At 36.4% G+C, this 22,792-nt stretch overlaps 1 protein-coding gene across 1 annotated transcript in view; it reads right to left on the reverse strand.

The window, feature by feature from the left end:
• RFX6 (regulatory factor X6) overlaps positions 1 to 22,792 on the reverse strand; it is a 58,616-nt gene that overhangs the window by 31,628 nt on the left and 4,196 nt on the right. Inside the window, exons 4-6 of the mRNA XM_004382749.1 lie at positions 21,158 to 21,219; positions 9,409 to 9,486; positions 7,815 to 7,842 (exon numbers count right to left, since the gene is read on the reverse strand). Of these exons, the coding sequence (XP_004382806.1) occupies positions 7,815 to 7,842; positions 9,409 to 9,486; positions 21,158 to 21,219 (168 nt within the window). The remainder of the gene's footprint in view (positions 1 to 7,814; positions 7,843 to 9,408; positions 9,487 to 21,157; positions 21,220 to 22,792) is intronic.

Here is a 22,792-nt window from a genome sequence, read left to right on the forward strand (position 1 = left end):
AAACCCTGACAACTTCAATCTTTTCTCCGTTTATCATGATGTTGCTTATTGGTCCAGTTGTGAGGATTTTTGTTTTCTTTATGTTGAGGTGTAATTCATACTGAAGGCTGTGGTCTTTGATCTTCATCAGCAAGTGCTTCAAGTCCTCTTCACTTTCAGCAAGAAGGTTCTGTCATCTGCATAATGCAGGTTGTTAATGAGCCTTCCTCCAATCCTGATGCCTTGTTCTTCTTCATATAGTCAGTAACATAGTGTCATAAGATTCACTGAGTCAGTATCATAGTGTCATAATATTTTGATATCTGCCAGACAAGTTTCCTTTTGACTCTCCTATTCAGGCATGAGCTATGTCTTTCCATTTTAAATTTTCTTTTATACCTGTATTTTTTTTTTCAAACAGGTCCTACACTTCTCAAGCTATGACTGCTCCTAAATATTTTGCAATTTTCACTGATTCCTGTCATTTAATATTTACTGTACTTTCCTACCTTTCTAATCTTCCACAAAGACAATTAACAGAATTAAGCCCTACAGAAAAGGAATTGAGTGACCATTTTCTCAAGTCTCCCAAGGATGTTACTTAGCTACCACCATTCTAGATGCATGGAAGAGAAGTCCATTCCTTACATACAACAGGTGTCTTAGGGCATTAGGGCTTTGATCTCCCTGGGCATCTTGGTTGAGAAGAGCTACCTTTCTCCCATGACTTCCACTCACAACAGATGACCTAAACTACCACCTCAGAGAGAAATCTGAAACCACCAAACAGAAGTTTCCTCCCACAAAATCTACAAATCAACGGGCATCTGAACTTAACCTTTCTTCTTTCCAGTTTTAATGGAAGAAATGCCTCTTCTCTCTAGGGCCACGGCCTCCTCCTACAAGCTGAAGCTCTACCTTTCCTACTTCCTCAGTGACCTTATGCTCTCAACTTCTCCCTCTGTTTCATATCTCCAGTCTCTACTATTTACTGGTTCTGTTTCAAATACATTTTAACATCAGTCTAATTGTCCTTCAAAATTAAATTTCACATTCTTCTCCAGCTATCATCCTGAACTTGACTAAATTTCCTATATTGAACGACAGTCCCCACTCATGTCACAAACCAACCCAACCCCAACCCTCCACTGAAAATGCCTTCCTCAAAGTCATTAATTATCCCCAGTTAACTATTTTCATAGGAAGCCCTCGTGGTGCAGTGGTTAAGCACTCGGCTGCTAACCAAAAGTTCAGCGGTTCAAACCCACTAGCCACTCTGCTGCTAGTCAGCTTCAATAAAGATTACAGCCTTGGAAACCTTACGGGCAGTTCGACTCTGTCCTATAGGGTCACTATGAGTCGGAACTTACTCAATGGCAATTTTTTCTTAACTATTTCCATAGGTTTCACAGTCCTTATCTTGATGACTTCTCAGCATTATTGAATAATAGTGACCATTCCCTTTGTTGGAAGCATTCTCTTCCCTTGGCTTCTGTGACACCGCATTCTCCTCCTTCTCTTCTTACCTCTTTGGATTCTTCACAGTTACTTTATTGATCCTCTTCTTCACTTTTTCTTCTCATTCATTTTTCTCCCTCAGCATTTTTATTCATTGATGTTGTTGTTGCATTGATGTTGTTGTTAAGTCGGTTCCAACTCATAGCGACCCTGTGTACGATGAATGAAACACTGCCCAGTCCTGTGCCAACCTCACGATCATTGCTATGTTTGAGCCCATTGTTGTGGTCACTGTGTAAATCCATTTCATTGAAGGTCTTCTCTTTTTTGTTGACCCTCTTCTTTACCAAGCGTAATGCCCTTCTCCAGCAACTGGGCGCTCCTGATAACATATCCAAAGTAAGAGAGACAAAGTCTCAACTATCCTCGCTTCTAAGGAGCATTCTGGCTATACTTCTTCCAAGACAGATTTGTTCCTTCTTCTGGTAGTCCATGGTATATTCAACATTCTTTGCCAACACTATAATTCAAAGGCATCAATTGTTCTTCAGCCTTCCTTATTCATTGTCCAGCTTTCACATGCATATGAGACAATTAAAAATATCATGGCTTGGGTCAGGCTCATATTTGTCCTCAAAGTGACATCTTTGCTTTTTAACAGTTTAAAGAAGTCTTTTTCAGCAGATTAGTTCAATGCAATACGTCAACTGATTGCCTGACTGCTGCTTCCATGGGCATTGATAGTGGCTCCAAGTAAAATGAAATCCTTGAAAACTCAATTGTTTTCTCGGTTTATCATGATGCTCCTTGTTGGTCCAGTTGTGAGGATTTTTTTTATCTTTATGTTGAGGTGCAATCCATACTGAAGGCTGTGGTCTTTGATCTTCATCAGTAAGTGCTTTGAGTTCACTTTCAGCAAGCAAAGTTGTGTCATCTGCATATCACAGGTTATTAATGAGTCTTTCTCCAATCCTAATGTCGTATTCTCCTACATGTAGTCCTCCTTGTTGGATTATTTGCTCAGCATACAGACTGAACAAGTACCGTGAAAAGATAAAACCCTGACACACACCTTTCCTTGTTCTGTTGGAAAGACTGCCTCTTGGTCTATGTACAGATTCTCCATGAGTACAATTAAGTGTTCTGGAATTCCCATTCTTCCCAATATTATCTATAATTTCTTATGATCCACACAGTCAAATGCCTTTGCATCATCAACAAGACACAGGTAAACATCTTTCTGGTATTCTCTGCTTTCAGCCAAGATTCAGCTGACATCAGCAATGATATTGCTCATTCCACGTCCTCTTCTGAACCTGGCTTGAATTTCTGGCAGTTCCCTGTAGATGTACTGCTGCAACTGTTTTTGAATTATCTTCAGCAAAATTTTACTTCTGTGTGATATTAATGATATTGTTGGATAATTTCCACATTCGGTTGGATCACCTTTGTTTGGAATGGGCACTAATATGGATTTCTTCTGTCAGTTGGCAAATTTCTTGGCACAGACGAGTGAAGACCTCCAGCGCTGTATCCATTTGTTGAAACATTTCAATTGGTATTCCATCAATTCCTGGAGCCTTGTTTTTCACCAATGCCTTCAGTGCAGCTTGGACTTCTTTCTTCAATACCATCAGTTCTTGATCATATGTTACCTCCTGAAATAGTTGAAATTTGACTAATTTTTTTTTTTTGGTACAGTGTCTGTGTATTCCTTCCATCTTCTTTTGATGCTTCCTGCGTCATTCAATATTTTGCCCATTGAATCCTTCAATATTGCAACTCAGGGGTTGAATTTTTTCTTCAGTTCTTTCAGATTGAGAAATGCCAAGTGTGTTCTTCCCTTTTAGTTTCCTAACTCCAGGTCTTTGCATTTTACATTATAATACTTTGTCTTCTCAGGCCACCCTTTGAAATCCTCTGTTCAGCTCTTTTACTTCGCCATTTCTTCCATTCCCTTTAGCTACTCTACGTTTCATGAGCACGTTTCAGAGTCTCTTCTAACACCCATTTTGGACTTTTCTTTCTTTCTTGTCTTTTTACTGACCTTTTCTTTTCTTTATGTATGATGTCCTTGGTGTCATCCTACAACTAGTCTGGTCTTCAGTCATTAGTGTTCAATGTGTCAAATCTATTCTTGAGATGATCTCCAAATTCAGGTGGGATATACTCAAAGTCGTATTTTGGCTCTCGTGGACTTGTTTTAATTTTCTTCAGCTTCAACTTGAACTTGCATATGAGCAACTGATGATCTGTTCCACGGTCAGCCCCCGGCCTTGTTCTGACTGATGATATTGAGCTTCTCCATCATCTCTTTCCACAGATGTATTCATTTTGATTCCTGTGTATTCCTTTAGGTGAGGTCTACGTGTATAGTTGCTATTTATGTTGTTGAAAAATTATTTTCAATGAACAGGTCATTAGTCTTGCAAAATTCTATCATGCAATCTCTGGCATTGTTTGTATCATCAAAGCCATATTTTCCAACTACTGATCCTTCTTCTTTGTTTCCATCCTTTGCATTCCAATCACAAGTAATTATCAATGCATCTCGATTGCATGTTTGAGCAATTTCAGACTGCAGAAGTTGGCAAAAATCTTCACTTTCTTCATCTTTGGTATTAGTGGCTGGTGCATAAATTTGAATAATAGTCATATTAACTGATCTTCCTCATAGATGTGTGGATATTATCCTATCACAGACAGTGTTGTATTTCAGGATAGATCTTGAAATGTTCTTTTTGACAATGAATGTGATGCTATTTCTCTTCAACTTGTCATTCACAGCATAGTAGACCATATGATTATCCAATTCCAAATGGCCAATACCAGTCCATTTTAGCTCACTAATGCCTATGATGGAGCCCTGGTGTCACAGTGGTTAACAGCCCAGCTGCTAACCAAAAAAAGGTCCTGTTTAAATTCAAACTTTCTATTTCATTTTTGACAACTTCCAATTTTCCTAGACTCATACTTCAGACATTCCATGTTTTTATTTATTAATGGGTGGTTGCAGCTGTTTCTACTTATTTTGAGTGGTGCCACAACAGCATATGAAGGTCCTGAAAGCTTTACTCCATCCACCATTAAGGTCTACTCTATTTTGAGGTGGCAGCTCTTCCCTAGTCATATTTTGAGTGCCTTCCAACCTGTAAGGGGCTCATCTACTGGCACTATAACAGACAATATTCCTCTGCTATTCATAAGATTTTCACTGGCCAAGTTTTTTAGAAGTAGACTGCCAGGTCCCTCTTCATAGTCTGTCTTAGTCTGCAAGCTCCACTCATACCTGTCTACCATGGGTCCTTCTGCTGGTATTTGAAATACCAGTGGCATAGCTTCCAGCATCACAGCAAGACACTTCTGTGTGACAAACTGACAGACGAGTGGTGGTTTGCTCTGGAGCCTGCGTCTGGCTCATCATCTGACCTCCAGTTCTTGGGACTTGAGCCAGCGGCCTTCCACATTGCCTGCTGATCTTCAGATTCATTGGCCTCCGTAGCCTCTGAGCCAGTGGTCTGTCATCTGACCTGCTGATCTTGGGTTCGTCAGCCCCTGCAGCTACGTGAGTCAGGAGAAGCCCCCAGCCTGACACTTGACCCACAGACTTGGGACTTACCAGCCTCTACACTGCATGAGCCACTTCCTTGAAATAAATCTCTCTATATCTATGTATATATACTTCACTGGTTTTGCTTCTGTAGAGAACCCAGCCTAAGACATTTGGTCTTTTATTCATTACCATTGTTTTAGTCACCATCAAACTGTATCTCCGTCTAAGTCCTCTGTTCCAGTAACATCAAATCTACTCTGGACATTTCACAAGCACATCAAACATGACAAGTCCTAAACAGAACCCATTATCTTTCTACCTGCTCCTCCTCCAATGTTTCCTGTGCCAGTTACAGCAAATCATATCAGTTCGTTTTTTAAGTCAGTAACCTGGATGTTGAATCTGCTTTGAAAATACAGCTAGAAAAGTCACTTGTCTCCATCCACAGGGCTATTATACTAGTCTGGATCTTCTCATATCCAGACTAAACAATCCAATGGATCTACTGGCTTCTTATCTTACACCCTTTTAACTGATTCTCCATTTGAGTTTTACAAAGCACAAGTCTGATCACACCATTCTCCTACCATTCCAGAATCCTTAACCTAATAAGACTCTGCACAATCCAGTCCTGCCTACTGCACAGCTCTATTCTCCACTTCATTCTATGTTAAGCTATCCTAAACTTCTTTTGTATTTTTCTACAAAATGATGTTCCTCTTATTTGCTTTCACATATGCCAATGGGGATCAGTTTTACCCCCCAAGTGACACTTGGCAATGTCAGAAACATTTTTGGTTATTACAACTGGTGGGAGAGGCAGTGCTACTAGAATCTAGTGGTTAGAGGCCACTGATGCTATGATGCTCCTAAACATCCTACAATGCACAGTACATCCCCCACAACACAGAATTATCTGACCCAAAATGTCAATAGTGGCAAAGCTGAGAAAGACTGACCTATGCTGTCCCCTCTGTCTGGACTAATCTTCCTCTCTTCCTCTACTCCACTCCTCTGCCAAACTCCCACTTATCTGCAATTCTTACCTTAAATGTCACTTTCTGTGGGAAATGCCCCTAACCCAATAAACAAGATTAATTCCCATGAAACCCTTTATAAGTACTTGTTCAAGATACGCTTTCCTGTAAAGCTCTGCGAGGGCAGAGCCATATCTATCCATTCACTACTGTGTCTCCTAGTATGCGTATATATCTCTTGATTGATATCTTGACCATGGGTTTAAAAAAACAGAACTTTACTCTGAATTTTCAAAAAAGCAAATGCATCTCTCGACCTCAGTTTCCTTAACTGTAAATTAGCAATGTTAACACCTACTCTCCCTACCTCACAGTTACCAATATTCCAATGAGCTGAAGTATACGTAGTGACCAACCATCCTGGTTTGCACGGACAGTCTCATGTCCTAGGTAACTCCAGTTCTGAGCAAACAGAGACAGTTGGTCACCCTAAATATGAGAAAATAAATTTTAATTTAAAGTTTGTTATAGAAATACTTTATCATTTAAAAAAAAGTATTTAGAGTAGATCTGAGCCTTTATAAAGCCCTTAATTGCATGAATTTCTATTAGAATAATAAAGATGATGATGATGATAGTCTATTATTGTTTCAGGTATCTTTAGAAAATCTGTAGGTTATATAATCTAACTCAAAATGTTTTATTTTCACTTTACAAGCAAAATTTACACCTAAATTTGTTGTATATTCTTCTAATGAGGAAAAAGTAGACTTAAGAAGCATTTTTCCTTTATCCTATAAAAAGAGGTTTGCCATACACATGATATATCAGCTGTTGGCTCACTTGTACCACCAGCTTCATCAAACTGGTAGAAAGAATACCTGAGAGAAATTACTTGAATTCTCTATTGACATAAACTTTAGTCAACAGAAATGCCATTTCTGAGTCAATATTTTTGCAGTTTCACAATTGTTTATCTAATAAAGAGCTATTATTTCATTGATAAGAAGAGCAATCTGGTGGACTTTATTATATAATTAGCCATTAACTGTATTAAAAGCACCGGTGGGAAGAAACTGGTCATTTCAGAGGCTTGGAGGTTTTATACTATTTCAGAGTTGGAGGGTTGGATAATATGCTTGCATCATTTCACCAAACTAATGGAGTTATGATTTATCTCAGGTACAGATATACCACACGACCCGCTGTCATGTGCCCTTAGCTCTACAACATCTCTTCTTAATGACTAGTTAACTTTAGGATAATGAAGGCCTTATCATGTGTCAAATTAGCCATGCAGTCTCTAATGGGAGCCTAACTCATTTAGATAAAGTCAGTTTACTGATCTGTTCTCTGCTGGTGGGCTAGGGGCAGGGGTCACTAGGGAGATACAATCAAAGAATATGTATATTCAAAAAGTGGTAAAATAGACCATAGCATTTTGGCTTTGGGCTTCTTGATAACTATTAAAGGTTTTGTTAAAATGGGTATATTCCAAATACCAATCACTTCCATATCTTTAAATAAGCTTTTGTTTATTTTTAAGTGGGCACTTCTTAGCTCAATAATAATCTCTTTTGCAATCTCCTAAGTATTTAATATCAAGTAAGGATAATTGGAAAATTATCCCTCATGGGGTAATTGGAAGTTGTACAGTAGGTCCATGCAAAGAATCAATATCTGCCACCAAATCTAACTTAGCTGTATCTACAGTTCTCACTCATTCCGGGTACTCCTAGTAAATAACATTTATCTCTAAATTTGTCAGAAAGGATGGTTAAGAGTGATTGTTCAGTTTGTAAGACATATTCGAGCAAATGTAAAATAGAGATGGAAATAATTCTTACCTCATTCTTCAGCTTGCTTCCAGAAAACCTTAAAAACCAGTACATTTTCCATTAGTTCAAAAAAAATTATAGTTACAGCATTCAAGGAAGTGCAGGGGACCTACAAAAGTAGCAACTGCATACCTTGATTAGTGAAATAAATCTGGAGAAATGTGTTTGGTTTTTCAAAGGGACCCAAGCATCTTTCTCAACTTACTCAAAAATATGTTCTTTAGGGGAAAGTAAAATGAGGGATATTTAAGGAAGTTCAGTAAGATTTGAACCAAGCAAAGAACACTTGATATTAAACATTTGTCTAAGATATTTGAAAGAGAAATTTTGCTTAAATTACTAAATAATAGTAATTTTCTAAAACTCATAAAAATAATGTGATAATGAGATCATGACAGAGCCATATTCATAGTTTTTTTTTAAACTCTCAGTAACAGTTTTTTATGACATACTGCTCCATATTCCATTCTTAACCCTATTTTGAATGCAGCAGGATTTTGTTTAAAATGATAATATCAATGCATAGACTTTAGGTTACTTTTTTCCCCACGGTTGGGTTCAGAAACATTCACTTATATTACTGTATATATTAACACACCCTCCATACGAGACAGCCTTCACTCTGTCCTTCTCTGATGAGCTCATAGACCACAACAGGGTTAAGTAGCTGAAGTCCCAGCTCAGGCAGCAGCAGACCTGGGCTCCAGCGTTAGTCTGAGCCTGTCTCATTAATCTGGCTTCTCAGACATCCGGCCTATGTTTATCCTTTACAGTGGACAGTGGCTTCTATGCTGCCATTCCACTCCTTGTAATATCTGAGCTCATCTTAGTGTGGTTCAGATGACAAGTTATCTTTTCCCACAAGATAGCTGGTTTTTAAAAATAATTGCCTCTTTTGAGAGCTACAATCAGTTCTTGGTAAAGCATACAAAAAAACAATCTCAGATACAGATTTAGTTAGTGTTCTAGTACTTTAAAAAAATTATTGTATATTATCATTGATTTTATTGGGTGTCATCTTATTTGTCCATAACCTCCTCCCAATATTTCATAGCAACTTAGAGCAATGTGTTCTTTACACTCATTTGTGCTTTTCCTTTCCCTGAGACCCAGACAGGCCAGTAGCTTTATCTTACTAAGGTAAGCTGATATTCAAAGCATATGTGATTAGAGATGATTATAATGAATTTTTTATCTTTGTAAACTTCTGGTCAACTACATAGATCTTTAAAACATACTTTTTCCAAGAAAAAAAGGAGACCTTTACATTTTTTACTTTTATTTTATTGAATCTAGCCTGAAAATTGACTCAGACTTACGAGTAAATACTAATTTAAAAGCAATTCTGCTTCCCTAATTTCTCCTTTTTCTCTCTCTGGGACACCTAGTTTACCATTAATTTCTCATAAATGATTGCAGACCATCTAAATTGCCCATTAACCTTGAGCATATAAATGTAAGTGTTCATACACAGTTGAAATTAAAGTCTGACGATTAAAAGAAAACGTTTCAATAAGCAAAATTAATAAGTAAATTTATTCAATAGATATCATGCATATTTAAAGAAACGCAGAGAATTATCTTGAGGATGGCGGAACTCTACCTTGTCAGGCCCTTTCCAGAATACACGGAGTGGTAATAAGCACTGCTCTCTTTGATGCCAATTCCATAATAATGATACCTAGAGCAAGGACAGGAACCAGCTCTGTGTTAATGAGGGATATATTTGAAGAGGAAAAAAGAGTGAAGTATATTTGAATAAACCACAAGTGCAAACTATTTCTTCCTTACCTTCCTTTCCTAATTTTTTCAAGTAGCATCTAAATGTGCTGAATCCCTTCTTTGACCATCGCTAATCCTATTTATGGTCATATTTCTGGCTCTAGGCTCAAGAAAGATAAAAGAATCATCTACCTGTAATCCCCTTCTAGCCCCTAAAACGTTGTTGTTTATCACTGGGTTGATTCTGACTCATAGCGATCCCATAGGACAGAGTAGAACTTCCCTATAGCATTTCCTAGGCTGCAGTCTTTACAGGAGCAGATCACCAGGTCTTTTCTCTCGCGGAGCCACTGGTGAGTTCGAGCCGCTGACCTTTCACTTAGCAGCCAAGCGCTTAACCATTGTGCTACCAGGGCTCCAGCTTAAAATATTAGGCTCCACAAAAAAAAAAAAAAAAAAGCAAATATAGGCACTGGCTCTAAGTATGCTTATTTGCAAATTGCTTGGTTCAACGTGAATTTAGTCAACTGAACAAGAAAATGTTATGGTTTCCTTTATAGGATATTCTACTGGAATGAGAAAGAATATGACATTATGTGTGAGGAAAACATTGATGTCATGCATAGGAATAGGTATGAAGCATGTAACCTTTTCAAAGATATTTGCCTTATGAGGTATGAGAAGCCCAATTTACTGTCATTTTCACTTTAAACTTTTGTGGAGCAATGGAGAAAAAACAATTTATTTGTGTCATGAATCAAGGGAAAAATGACACATGGAAAGTAACAATGTTACAAATAATTTGCTATAAATATATCAACGGACCATGGGCCACAAGACAAATGTAACATCTCATCCATTCTCAGATTGTGGTTTATTCTCCTAAACTGCAGACTCCTAACATATTGCACACCCAGATACAAACGTTGCAAATGTACAAACGCTAGTCAAATAGTGAGTGTTTAGAGAGCGGAGCCAAAGCCTGCTAACATCTGCTTTCAGATGTCAGTCCCCACTTTCCCACCCACCACAATCACTACCACCACCTACTTGTTTACCTACCTTTTAATTTACATTCATCTAAGATCCTCAGTAGTTAAGAGCTTGGCTCTTAAAAAGGTTGGCAGTTCAAACCCACCAACCGCTCCTTGGAAACTCTATGGGGGCAGTTCTACTCTTTCCTACAGGGTCACTGTGAGTTGGAATCAACTCAATGGCAACGGTTTTTTTTTTTTTTTTTTTAAGATCCAGAAAGGAATGAAATAAAAGTTACTAATGGAGTTTCCAGTGGATCCCAGCCTAACTATATTTTAAATTTTCATTTCTTAGCGTCACAGGGCTATTGGGGCTGTCCTGGGGCTGTTTGGATAGGGAATTCCAGGGCCCCAGGGACATGGAACTGGGAAGTGGTCTAGGAGGAATATGTAGGCTTTAGGTGGACACATTCACTCAGGCTATGAACTCCTTGCCTCATGGGAAAGTGAGCAGCTGGGGCAGAACCCTCTAAGTACAAGGCCCAGAGACTTGTTCTCTCCTGCCAGGTTCTAAGTGCAATACTACAGCAGAGAAGTGCCTCTAATGATCCTAAGACATTCAAGATGGAGACGTACGGCGTTTTTAAACATTAAAAAAAAAAATACATACCATAATGAGAAATGTTTTCAGAAAGAGTCATTATATTTGAGAAACAGTAATGAGGCTGATCAAGATAAACGAAGATATTTTCTGATTGTGGCACTGGGAACAAGCTTTTACATCCTCAGCTTTGGTAGAAAGACAACAATAGCCTATTAACCTGAACAGATGAGTCTCATACCTGCTCCATTCTTCTAGTACAGAAAAAAGTCCTATGGTCAGTGTGGAAGAAGAACCTCTAAGATGTAGAGAAACAAAGTGAGAAATGAAGGAAATATGAAACCTATGGAAATTCCCAAATATTGAACTGATTTATGTCTCTAATTAGAAAGTAAAAGAAGAAAGCTTATTTAAGCCATAAAGATCTTATCAAAAACAGCTACAGTAATAGAAATAGATAAGGAAAATACCTAAAAACCATGAACAAATTAGTAGATTTAGATGATATTCAGCCAAGTATATTAGAAGAATTAGTTACTGAACCTTAGAGTCTGAAATAATTATTAATATCCCCTTTATTAGATTTTAGAACTAAGATACCAAAAGAATTTTTTTTATAAGCAGAAGTAAAACAAGTGATGTTTGAGAATAGGAGGGATATATTGCAATAAAAAGATATTGTAATTTCATGTTCTTTTGTAAAGTTTTTTGTTTGTTCTATAGACTTTATAACTACATTTTAGCCATTTGCTGAATCAATGTATGTTTCGTGTTGCTTTAAAAGTTGATAATCATTTATTGTAACTTTTATTATTTTTCATCCCTAATCCTTTTTTCAATATTTAAATAAGATTATACCATGGTAAGGTTATTTGCCATATAGACTGAGAGGAAGCTACCTTGCCTTGACAGGTGGTAGACAAAAACTATAAAATAGATCAAAAAGAAGACCATGAATCCAACAAATATTAACTAGGGTGCATGCTATGTCTTAAGCACTCTGCCAGGTGTCAATACAATGATGAACAAAGTAGACATGGAAAATCAAGTCAAGAACATGTGTTCTTCTGAATTCCACCCTAGTTTATGGTCTCCTGAGCCAGACTACCTACCAACAGTGGAGCAGCGACCATGTGAAATGGGTATCCAGCACTGAAATACATTTACTTCTAGTTTTAAAAACCACCTGATGATAACATTTTAAAATGCAACATCCTTTAGGACTAGTAAATACTGGCTAATATGGATTGGCTGAATTTTTTTTTATTACAGATTTCTCATGGCTTTTAAGGAGATTATTTTTTATTACACAATTCATTTGTTCCTTATTTTTATAAAATGACTGTTATTTTGCCTGCTCCCTGTAAATCACTGGAGCCCTGGTGGTACAGTGGTTAAGCGTTCGGCTGCTAACCAAAAGGTCAGCAGTTCAAATTCACCAGCAGCTCCTTGGAAACCCTATGGGGCAGTTCTACTCTGTCCTATAGGATTGCTATGAGTTGGAATTGACTTGACGGCAGTGGGTTTGTTTTGGTTTTTTAAATCATTAACGAAGAATATCTTTAAAAATAGAAGTATTTGGTGCCTTTACGTACAATCAGAGTCAAACTCGTATATCTACATTCAGTAATGCCTGTGTTTCATTCATAGGTCAAATGTAAATAACACTGTCAACCCAGAAACAAACTGACATTCAAGGAAGGTGACCAGATCAGCTACATTAGGCTGTACAAATCAGAAATACCATATCCCCTTCCCATTAGCAATATCTCTTAATATAGATATGTCAATGTAGTTGAGCATGTTCTACCAATTCAATCTAACAAACTAATGCTAACCTATAGGGAACTAGTGGAAGGACACCCTCTCTTTCGTTTTTTCAAACATATATTCAGTGCTTACTCTGTACTAAGTGTTAAGGATTCAAAGTGAGGTAGGAGAGGGTCTCTGCCTTAGAGAGGTTAACAGTTTTGTGGGAGAGAAAAGCATGCAGAGAAAAAAATCACAATACTAAATTAATATGTGTTATAACTGAAGCAGGTAATAGATAGAAATAGTTACATTTATTGAGCACTTATTATATACCAAGAACTTTATTTTTACATGATCTCAAATTTCTACAGCAGCCTACAAGTTAAATGTCATCTCCACTTCAAAGCAGAGGCTCAAAGAGGTTACGTGATTTGTCTAAACCCACCCAGCTAGTAAATGGCAAAAATTCAAACCTAGATCTGTCAAGCTCTACAGAGCACTCTTCATTTCAACAGACCATGTTGCCTCCATACTCCAGATGCAAAAGATGTACATATATATTTATGTGTGTATATATATATATAATTTTTTCTCAATTTTTTACAATTAGAAACCCTCAAGTGACATATAGTTAAAATATGTTTGCACCCACACACATAGACACCCTCTTCTAGTTCAACATGAATCATAGTAAGCATTAACAATTGACATGAATCATTAAGACCTACTACACCGCTGATCTGGATGTTTCATATCTGACATTCCATATGTTAACAAAAATTCCCTCTAGACTATGTACTTTCTATAATAGGAAGTCCATAAACATGAATAAATGAATGAATATCATAAAAAGAAGTTAAAAATAACCATGTACCCTAAAGAAAACTTTATAAACAAAAAGTTGTCAATTAAGGGCATGCACGTAGTCTTCATATACTTAAACATTGCAGCCCAATTTTAAATTGGTAGAGGCTAAAGTATCTCTTGCTTAACACGATGCAAAGAAATCTACAAGTACTGCATCACCTTATCTATTACTATTAGGATTACTCACTCTCCATAAATAACTTAGACTTTCTCACCTGGGTGCTTTTTTATCTTGTTGAACTCTCCATTGGAAATGCCCTTGTTCTTTCATGTCTTAATTTCTTACCCACCCCTCAAAGCATAGCTTTAATGCATGAAGTTTTGCCTGATCTCTCAGAGAAAACTAATCTCTCTGTCCCTTAACTCCTCTCTTGGTCATTTATCTCTGTAGCTTTATCCCTTGTATCATTGGAACATGTGAACCTAGCTTGCCTCCCCTACTAAACTGTAAGATTTGGAGGAAGGGGATTTTATCTTTTTCTTCATTGTATCCCCCCCTTGAAATCACTGTGAAGAAAAATCCTCAAACATTTGTTGGAGGAGTCAATGTGTTTTGCTAAGAATTCAGAAACTGATAAAACATAAATCTTAAAGTCAATCGTTTTCAATGACCACCACCTGGTACTGTGCATTTCCAGGTTGTAAATAAAAGATTAGAAAAAAATAAAAAACAAAAAAATCAAACCCGTTGTGGTCGAGTCGATTCCAACTCATAGCGACCCTATAGGACAGAGCAGAACTGCCTCATAGGGTTTCCAAGGAGGGGTTGGTGAATTCAAACTGCCTACCTTTTGGTCACAAAATTCCATACACATATAAACAATGTATATAAAGGGCATGAAGTCAGTGTATTTAGGCAGAAAGACTGTTACCAGGAATACAAATTTAATCATTTGTAATGACAATTGTACTAAGTTAGCACATTTCATATCCAGTTTCTTCTGAAATCAATGAACTAATCTTTCCCCTTAATCTTTCTGTTAGTCTAACTAGGTACATGTTATCATCTGAGTGATGAGTTGTGTCTTTGAGAACAGAGAAGAGTTAATAAATGAACAGCTCTCTGTCTTCCTAACAGCTAAAGTTATACCTCATAAACCTGGGGAGAGTGACTTCATGTAACAGATACATTTATTTTTCATCTCACTTGCAATATTTTATAATGTTTTTTTAATTTTTTCCCCTACTATAAGTCTTGCTAGGAAATATTTTCCAAAAAATATTATGGCATAATAAGAACATATACTAGTTAAACAAAAAGTAAGGTATGCCTTATGTGGAATGACAAATTGTTTAATTTATACACCATTACCTAATGCCTACCTTGTAGGTTAATCTGAATAAAGATTCCCAAACACTTCACGGTTCTCTCTTCCTTTGATTATTCACTCTTTTTTACTAAATAAGATGTATGATAAATGCTCAAAAATCCTGGATCTTAGTAGCTAATTTCTCTAAGAAAACATTTGCCTGCTGTAAGTAGCCCTGGTGATTATCTAACACAATTGTGTTCATTCATTAGCATCGACTGTCCTTGGCCTATGTCAAGTGACAGATATCATTTACAATTTTGGAATAAAGCAGGATAACTAATGTGTGTCAACATTTTAAAGTGAATATGTTATAAAATACAAGATTTTTAATAGGACAAATGAAATTATTGCTGTTCTTTTTTTACAACTAAAATATTTACATTGTGTCTAATACTTTTGTTCATTTGCTGATCAATTTATACCTGCACCTATATTTCTTCTTTTCCATTTCAGTCACTATACAGAATTCCTGAAACATATGTTCCACCGAGCTAGTAGCCCTGATGTTAGTTTGCACTACACAAATGATAACTGATAAGGAAATGATGGGATTAAGCTGCTCAGGGACTTGCAATAACTTGCTATGATAAGAGCAGCTGCTGTATCAGTTTTATTAACCCACTAAATCACTGCTAATAAATAAGATAACAGCTTTTGTCCAACATGTCTAAAAGCTAAGATTTAACTGATCAAAGTCTACAAGAAATTAAAATGTAACTTCAAATCAGTCTTCCATGTACATTAAAACTACTGGGTGGGCTCAACTATGTTCTCTCTTATTCTGCTGAGCTATTCTGAGCATGGATGGGATACAGGCTTTTTCTTCTCACTGTTGTATCCCTAGGGTCTCATCAGCACCTGGACACTCACTAAAATCCTTGTTAAATACATGAATATTGATAGTGAATGTTTTTTGATAGCAAGTACCCTACCTTGCAGTTCCTTGCATCTTAGATACTCTTTAGCACCATGCTTTGTACATCAATATAAGTATGAATGGGTTGATTAACTTAATATAATAAAATTCATAACCATAAAATATGCAAGATTTACTTTTCATTAGATATTTTGTTTTACTGTTAAATGTTTCATTTTTATTTATTCAAAACTAAAGTAAAAAAATATTATGCAGGAGAAAATTAAAATGCATTCTTTTGGCATTGGTGCTAAATTAAAGGGGGGAAAAAGAAGAAACACAAAAACAAAGTCAGTTTTTAGCTTGGTTAACAGAATATGTGAAGTCTGCCACTGGGATTGTTGGTTTTATCGGCAAGAAGGAGAAAGTAAAAGTGAAAGAAGGGGCGGGGAGCTGACCTGTCAATGCCACCTGCAAATTGAACGTACCCAAAGCACACTTGGGTTAGGCTCTCTAGGATGAGGTGTTCTGACCCAACATGGTAACCTCCAGAGGCTTCCATCTGTAATCAGCAGCAGCAGTAGCTTCCTATGTGAAACTGGGCTAGCCACTGGAAACAAGTTAGTCCATTTTTCATTGTTTCTAATTTTGACAGTGGATGATATCCGGTCCTAAGGAGTGATTCTGTCCATTTAGATTTTTGCGCTTTTAATATGTTTGTTTGTTTTAAAAATTTTATCTCTTCCTTTTGGATGAAAAAACTCTTGGCTCATTTTATTTAAACTTTTTTCACTCTCCACTTTTTATTGAGAAAAAGAAGTGGCAGCTGCACAAGGTGAACGCTGTGAGGATCGATCATTACAATGCCTGGATAGATCGGAGCTTAGAGAAACAGAACTTGATAACAGACACAGTATCCATTCATAATCTTTAGACCCAACTAACCATCTCTTTGTCCCATAGAGCAGTGTTTCCCAAACTTTTGGATTTCACACGGACAAGTAAAATTTGGAGCATGCTATTCTTCCACGAGCCCCCAATGTATCTAAGGACGGTTTTAGAAAGAGTGATGCAACCCTCTGCCCAGGATACAGAAGAACGGTTTGAGTCAATCATGATCTAAAGTAAATTCTGTCTGGGAGCCCCAACTGAAATGACTGACAGACACTAGCTATTCTACAAGAATTTTGCAAAAACTGAAAACCTAGTCTTTAAATAACCATCATCTGAACAGTTACAGAATATTAATATATCTTAATATACCATCCAATGAAGTTAAAGTACATTAATACAAATTCATTTATGTTTTCAAAACAATTCAATGACTACTTAGCAATAGTATGTTTGGAGCAACACTCCAATGGCAATAAAATAAATTTTGCAAAATTACTAGTAAAATTGGGAGAAATTGTGAACTCCTGAGTCTCCAAGATAAGCTTGCTTCTTCATTTATTATTTCTGTTTCATTTAATTGTTCATATTTCTACATACATAAACATATTTTTTCATAAAATGTAAACTTTTGAAAATATTAAACAGCCATTAGAAATGACAGTTATAAAGATGATATATCAACATAGAGAAATGGTTAGGACAAAAATTTAAAAGGCAGAAAGCAAAACTGTGTTGTGCCGCAAATTTACTTTCATTTAAAAATAAGTATTTTTAAATAAATTTAAAATATCTTATGATTGAGGATTGAGAAATGTTATTATCTTGTTGAAGAAAAATCTGATGTAGTAATAATTTTTAAAACTATTGGATCAGTTTAAAAAATCTAAAACTTGTACCTCAAAAAAGAAAAGAAAACTTCAATTAAACAATTATTTTCTTGATATGACTGATATCAGAAAGAATTAGGCTTTACTAGCTCATAAAGCACAAGCTTTAAAGCCAGGTAAATCTTGATTTAAATGCCAACATTGTTACTTTGTAGTATCTGTGTTGCCTTGGGCAAGTCAATAACCTTTGAACTGCAGTTTTCACACCTGTAAAATATAATAATTCCTATCTTGTATGGTTATTGGAAAGAACTGAAGATAATCAGTGTGTCTGTGTCTGTGTGTGTGTATATGCATTGCTCGATTGCGTTACTGATTTCTTGCTGTGTTGAATGATTAATTTCATATTATTAAGGTAGTGAAATTGAAAACATATTCACTTTCCATTCATTCTTATATTTATCGCACTTAATTCTCACAATAATCTATGAGATAGATATTGTATATCCACTTTACAGATGTGAAGCTGAGTAATTCAACCAGTGTCACAGGGCTATAGAGGGAAGTACGAGATTCAAGCTTAGATTTGTCCAACTTCAAATTCCATGCTCTTAACCACTAAGCTATGCTGCCTTTTGATATAGTATCTTTCAAGATAAAAGCAGGAAAGCTACCTTGCTAAGAATATTTACATCAAAACATTAACCGTAATAAGATACACAAATTCTACATCTTACTATATCTTTTGACATATTTAGTTCACAGATGGAAAATACCTTTTCCCCCATAATATCAAAATACCAAAAATGTAATTGTCACGTAATAAAAATAAAATAGCATATCATTAAGACAGAAAAAATTCAAAGAATCATTAATGCTTTGCTTTTAGGCATATCTATGGCTCTTAGATGTCAAACAAATTGCCTGAAGTCACCACATGTTCTCATGTAAACCTCAGAACTAGATCCTCAGTGTGTCACAATGGACAGGGTTAATGATTCATCTGTAATCCTAAAGGCTCCTTCAAGGATTATATGACTTTCCCTGCAGTCTGCCCATCGCCCCCCTGTTGATCCTGTGAAGAGGATTTCCCTCCATTGCTTTGTCTCTTTTTCCACTGTTTACCTCAAGCCCTATCTGATTTACCTCAAGCCCTATCTGATCTCTTCTCTACCTACACAATTCAGTAGGAATCACATTCAGTAGAAATCAGTTACGTTGAGCCAATTTTGAAATAAGGCTGATTTGGAAGGCAAGGACTAATTTTGTCTTTTTCAATCTAGCATTTTATTTCTTCATCCCTGGCTACAATTCTGTTAGCATTAAAATCAACTAAATAAGTATTGATTGATAATCTCATACGTATCACAAGAGAAAGGACATGAAAATGAATGAGACAGAGTCTCTATCCTCAAAACGCTTACTATCCATAGGGGGCAGGAGATAAGTTAATTTCACATTAAGATAGGTACAAACAAACTGCTATGAGGGTACAAAGAAAGAGCCTACAATAAATCAAGAGTCTTGGAAAAGATTTAAAAGAAGAGGAAGTTCAGAAGACATTCTTTTAAAATGGCTAAGATTTCAACGTTACATAGGAAGGAGACAGAAAGAGCAAAAGAATGACAGTTGGGAGTGAAACAAAGGGTACTGGGGTAATAATTTGGCGAGAGCATATGCTACATGCTGATAAATGAGAAGGAGTAAATGATAAGATAGGAAACAGATTGGTACTAAATCAGAGTGGACCTTGAATGTCAAGGTGAGAAAAGTTTGTCTTTAATTACTAGAAATTATGAGCCAGTGAAAGTTACTAAGCAGGAGAGAGATATGATTGAATCTGGACTTAGAAGATCAACTTGAAAAACTTCTGTAGAATGGAATGAAAAGAAAGTCAAGGCTAGGTTATGAAGGTGGGAATGAGAAGAGACACATTCAAGAGAATTCAAAAAGTAGGACCTATTTATCGGCAAGTAACTCCAGTTGTGCTATCCAATAGGGTAGCCACTAGCCATATGTAGGTACTGGACACTTGAAATGCAATCAATCTGAATTGAGATGTGCTGTAAATGTAAAATGCATACTGGATTTCAAAAACTTACTGTGAAAAAAGAATGTAAAATATCTTATTAATAATTTTTATATTGATTACATGGTAAAATAATATTTTAGATATGCTGCATTAAATAAAACATATTAAAATTAATTTCACCTGTTTCTTTTTACTTCCTTAATATGGCTACTAAGGAGACCTGGTGGCGCAGTGGTTAAACGCTTGGCTGCTAACTGAAAGGTCAGCAGTTTGAACCTACCAGCTGCTCTGCAGGAGAAAGATACGGCAGTCTGCTTCAGTAAAGATTTCAGCCTTGGAAACCCTATGGAGCAGTTCTACTTTGTCTTATCGAGTCACTATGAGTCTGAATCGACCCGAAGGCAGAAAAATTCTGATTTAAACATGTGGCCACATTATACTTCTGCTGGACAGTGCTGGACGAGACATCAGGGCAGAGGGAAACAGTGGACAAACTAGCAAAGGAACATTAGAAGAGGGAAGAGAACCTGGACAGTGCCAGGACAGAGAAGCCATAGCAAAAGTTTTATTCATTTAATTATTTTAAGAGGGTATTATCAACAGGTTCAAATGCTAGACAGGTGCCAAGGAAGATGAACAGTAAAAATGAGCCATTGTAATTTTGCCCAGGTAAAGAAATGAACCAGGAAAGTGGGATGTGGTCAGTGATGGAGGGATTGAGCAAATAGCTACTCTTTCAAGAAACAGTGATGAGAAAAAAAATAATAGAGCAATCGCGGAAGGCATAGCAGGTTTGAGATTTTTTTTTTTTTTTTCCCCAGGATAAAAGAGTATGCTTGTAGGCAGAGGGAAAAGAGAAACTGAAGAGGCAGTGGACAGGGGAAATAATTGATGAGCAAGAACCTGTAAACTGGGCATTCTACAGAGATTGCCACAAAAGCTAAAGATTCCAAGACAGAGAATATATGACAGCTTATATTATGTTTATATTTACATGGACGTGACCAAAGATGAAAGGTCATTTTCTTTAAGGGAAATGAAGGCAATATAAAGAAATTATCATCTATGAAAGAAAACTAGAGCAGGAAGCTGAACTATGCTAAGGTACTTCCTTTCAACTCATAGCTCTTCAACTCCATGGCTTTGGCCCTGCTTTTTGGAATATTGTGGATTCTATTCTGTCACTTAATTAGCCATATACATTTCCCTTTCATGACAATGGTGCCTTCAGTAGTGGCTTTAAGATTATAAAAATGATTCATTTGGGTTATTTCAGGAGAAAGAATAACTTATTATGATTATGATTTTTCTGTATAAATTTTGCTTTTTAAACATTAAAATTCACTTATTTTTCTTTTTAGTTCTTACAGTTGGTAAAAGTCTGATTCATCAAGAAGATAATACCTGGTTTTATTCAACTGATCTTTTACTAATAAAGTTAATACTTATTTTACATTTGCGTCAATCCTCATATGTAAGGACAGATTTCATATGTGTTCATCGATGGGTCTTACTTTGAATGGCCTCTTGTTCCCAGTCGTCGTGTAGTTAGGAGGGGAAATTTCTGGCGAATTGTCTGAAAAGAAAGTCAATTACTTTAGTTTTTGAAAAGGATGTCGTTCTATTGCAATCCACTCATAATCAATACTTCAAGAAAGTGAAGATTGAACTATGGGCAAACATTTATTCGGAAAAAGTAATACATACTCACTGATAAGCAATATGTCAGCAAAGGCAAGGCAGTCCTTTTTGATTGGCACGTTCTACTGTCCTTGTCTCAATTTCCAAGGCAGATTGTAATAATATGTGCATTGCTTGATTTTACTAACAAAACAGTTTTTATAGTCTTTGTGCACTTAGAGAGAAGATTTGAGTTTCTTTTTAATAACTCCACCCAGAGATTCATCCCAAATCCTTTCCCAGCCTTTCTTCTGCTTTACAGGATCTCCACAATAACCTACTGCTGTCAAGTCAATTCTGACTCATAGCAACCCTACAGGACAGAGTAGAACTGCCCCATAGGGTTTCCAGGGAGCGGCTGGTGGATTCATCTGCTGACCTTTTGGTAAGCAGCCATAGCTCTTAACCACTGCGCCACCAGGGCTCCAATGGTGATATAAAAAATTTTTTTTTGGTATATTCCTTTCTCTAAATTTGTTAAAATTAGGATCTGATTAAAGAACAAAAATGTCTTCTACATAGAACAGGAGTTTTAAACCCAGATCTTTGGAGATCCATGCATGAACTTCCAGGGGCTTCATGGAAAACCTAACGTATGTGTTAATTTCCTGTCGACTGGGTCTATCTATAATTTTTATTAGAGTCTCAAGGTGTCTCATGACCCTCTCAATTAAGAATTACAGCCATAAGGTGTTCTCATACAACGGTAATGCTAACATGGGCATTAGAAACTCAATCTCCTTAATTTCAACCTCCTCATTTTACAGAGTGAATGAACTGAGTTTCAAAGAGGTTAAGTGTTTCTTAAAAGGGCCCACAACATGTTAGTAACAGTCTAGGCTAGAACCTAGATCACTTGACTGCCATGAACCATATCACACTGTCTCCCATAGACAGATAGATTTTCTTAATTAATTTAAAAAAAAAATTTGAAATCTGGACCATAGCATTCATTATTTTCTGGACAACGAGTCCCTCTACAGGTTAGGATTCAGATTTCAGTTTACATGAGATGCAATACTTGAGACCCAAGCATCTACAGTTTGTCTAGGATGTCCGAGGTTCTCAGACAACAGAATATGAACAAGAATCTCACAAGAACAAGACTTCCTCAATAAATTGATATTGTTTTCTGATTCTCAAATGAGATCAATATGTACAGGTATAGTACAGTCAGTTCTATAGATTTGTATCCTAACCATACAGGTTGTGTATAAAGGAATATTTTTAAATAAGAGAAATTTAATCAATCCTATCACAAAATTTTGGGAATTTGAGGTGTAAAAATACTCAGAGTGAAATGGAGAATTAAGAGAATTATTTAGATAATGGATTAAAAATTTATTGAAAATCCCATATACTTGGACTAGCTAAATAAAGACAATTACCAGTTACATTAACAAGATACATGTTTCCTCTGTTTAATTTGCTTCATAACACAAGGCCATACCATGCCCTTTAATGCATCC

The sequence above is a fragment of the Trichechus manatus genome, unplaced genomic scaffold, assembly GCF_000243295.1.
Source record: "Trichechus manatus latirostris isolate Lorelei unplaced genomic scaffold, TriManLat1.0 scaffold00098, whole genome shotgun sequence".
In the NCBI taxonomy this organism is placed as follows: domain Eukaryota; kingdom Metazoa; phylum Chordata; class Mammalia; order Sirenia; family Trichechidae; genus Trichechus; species Trichechus manatus.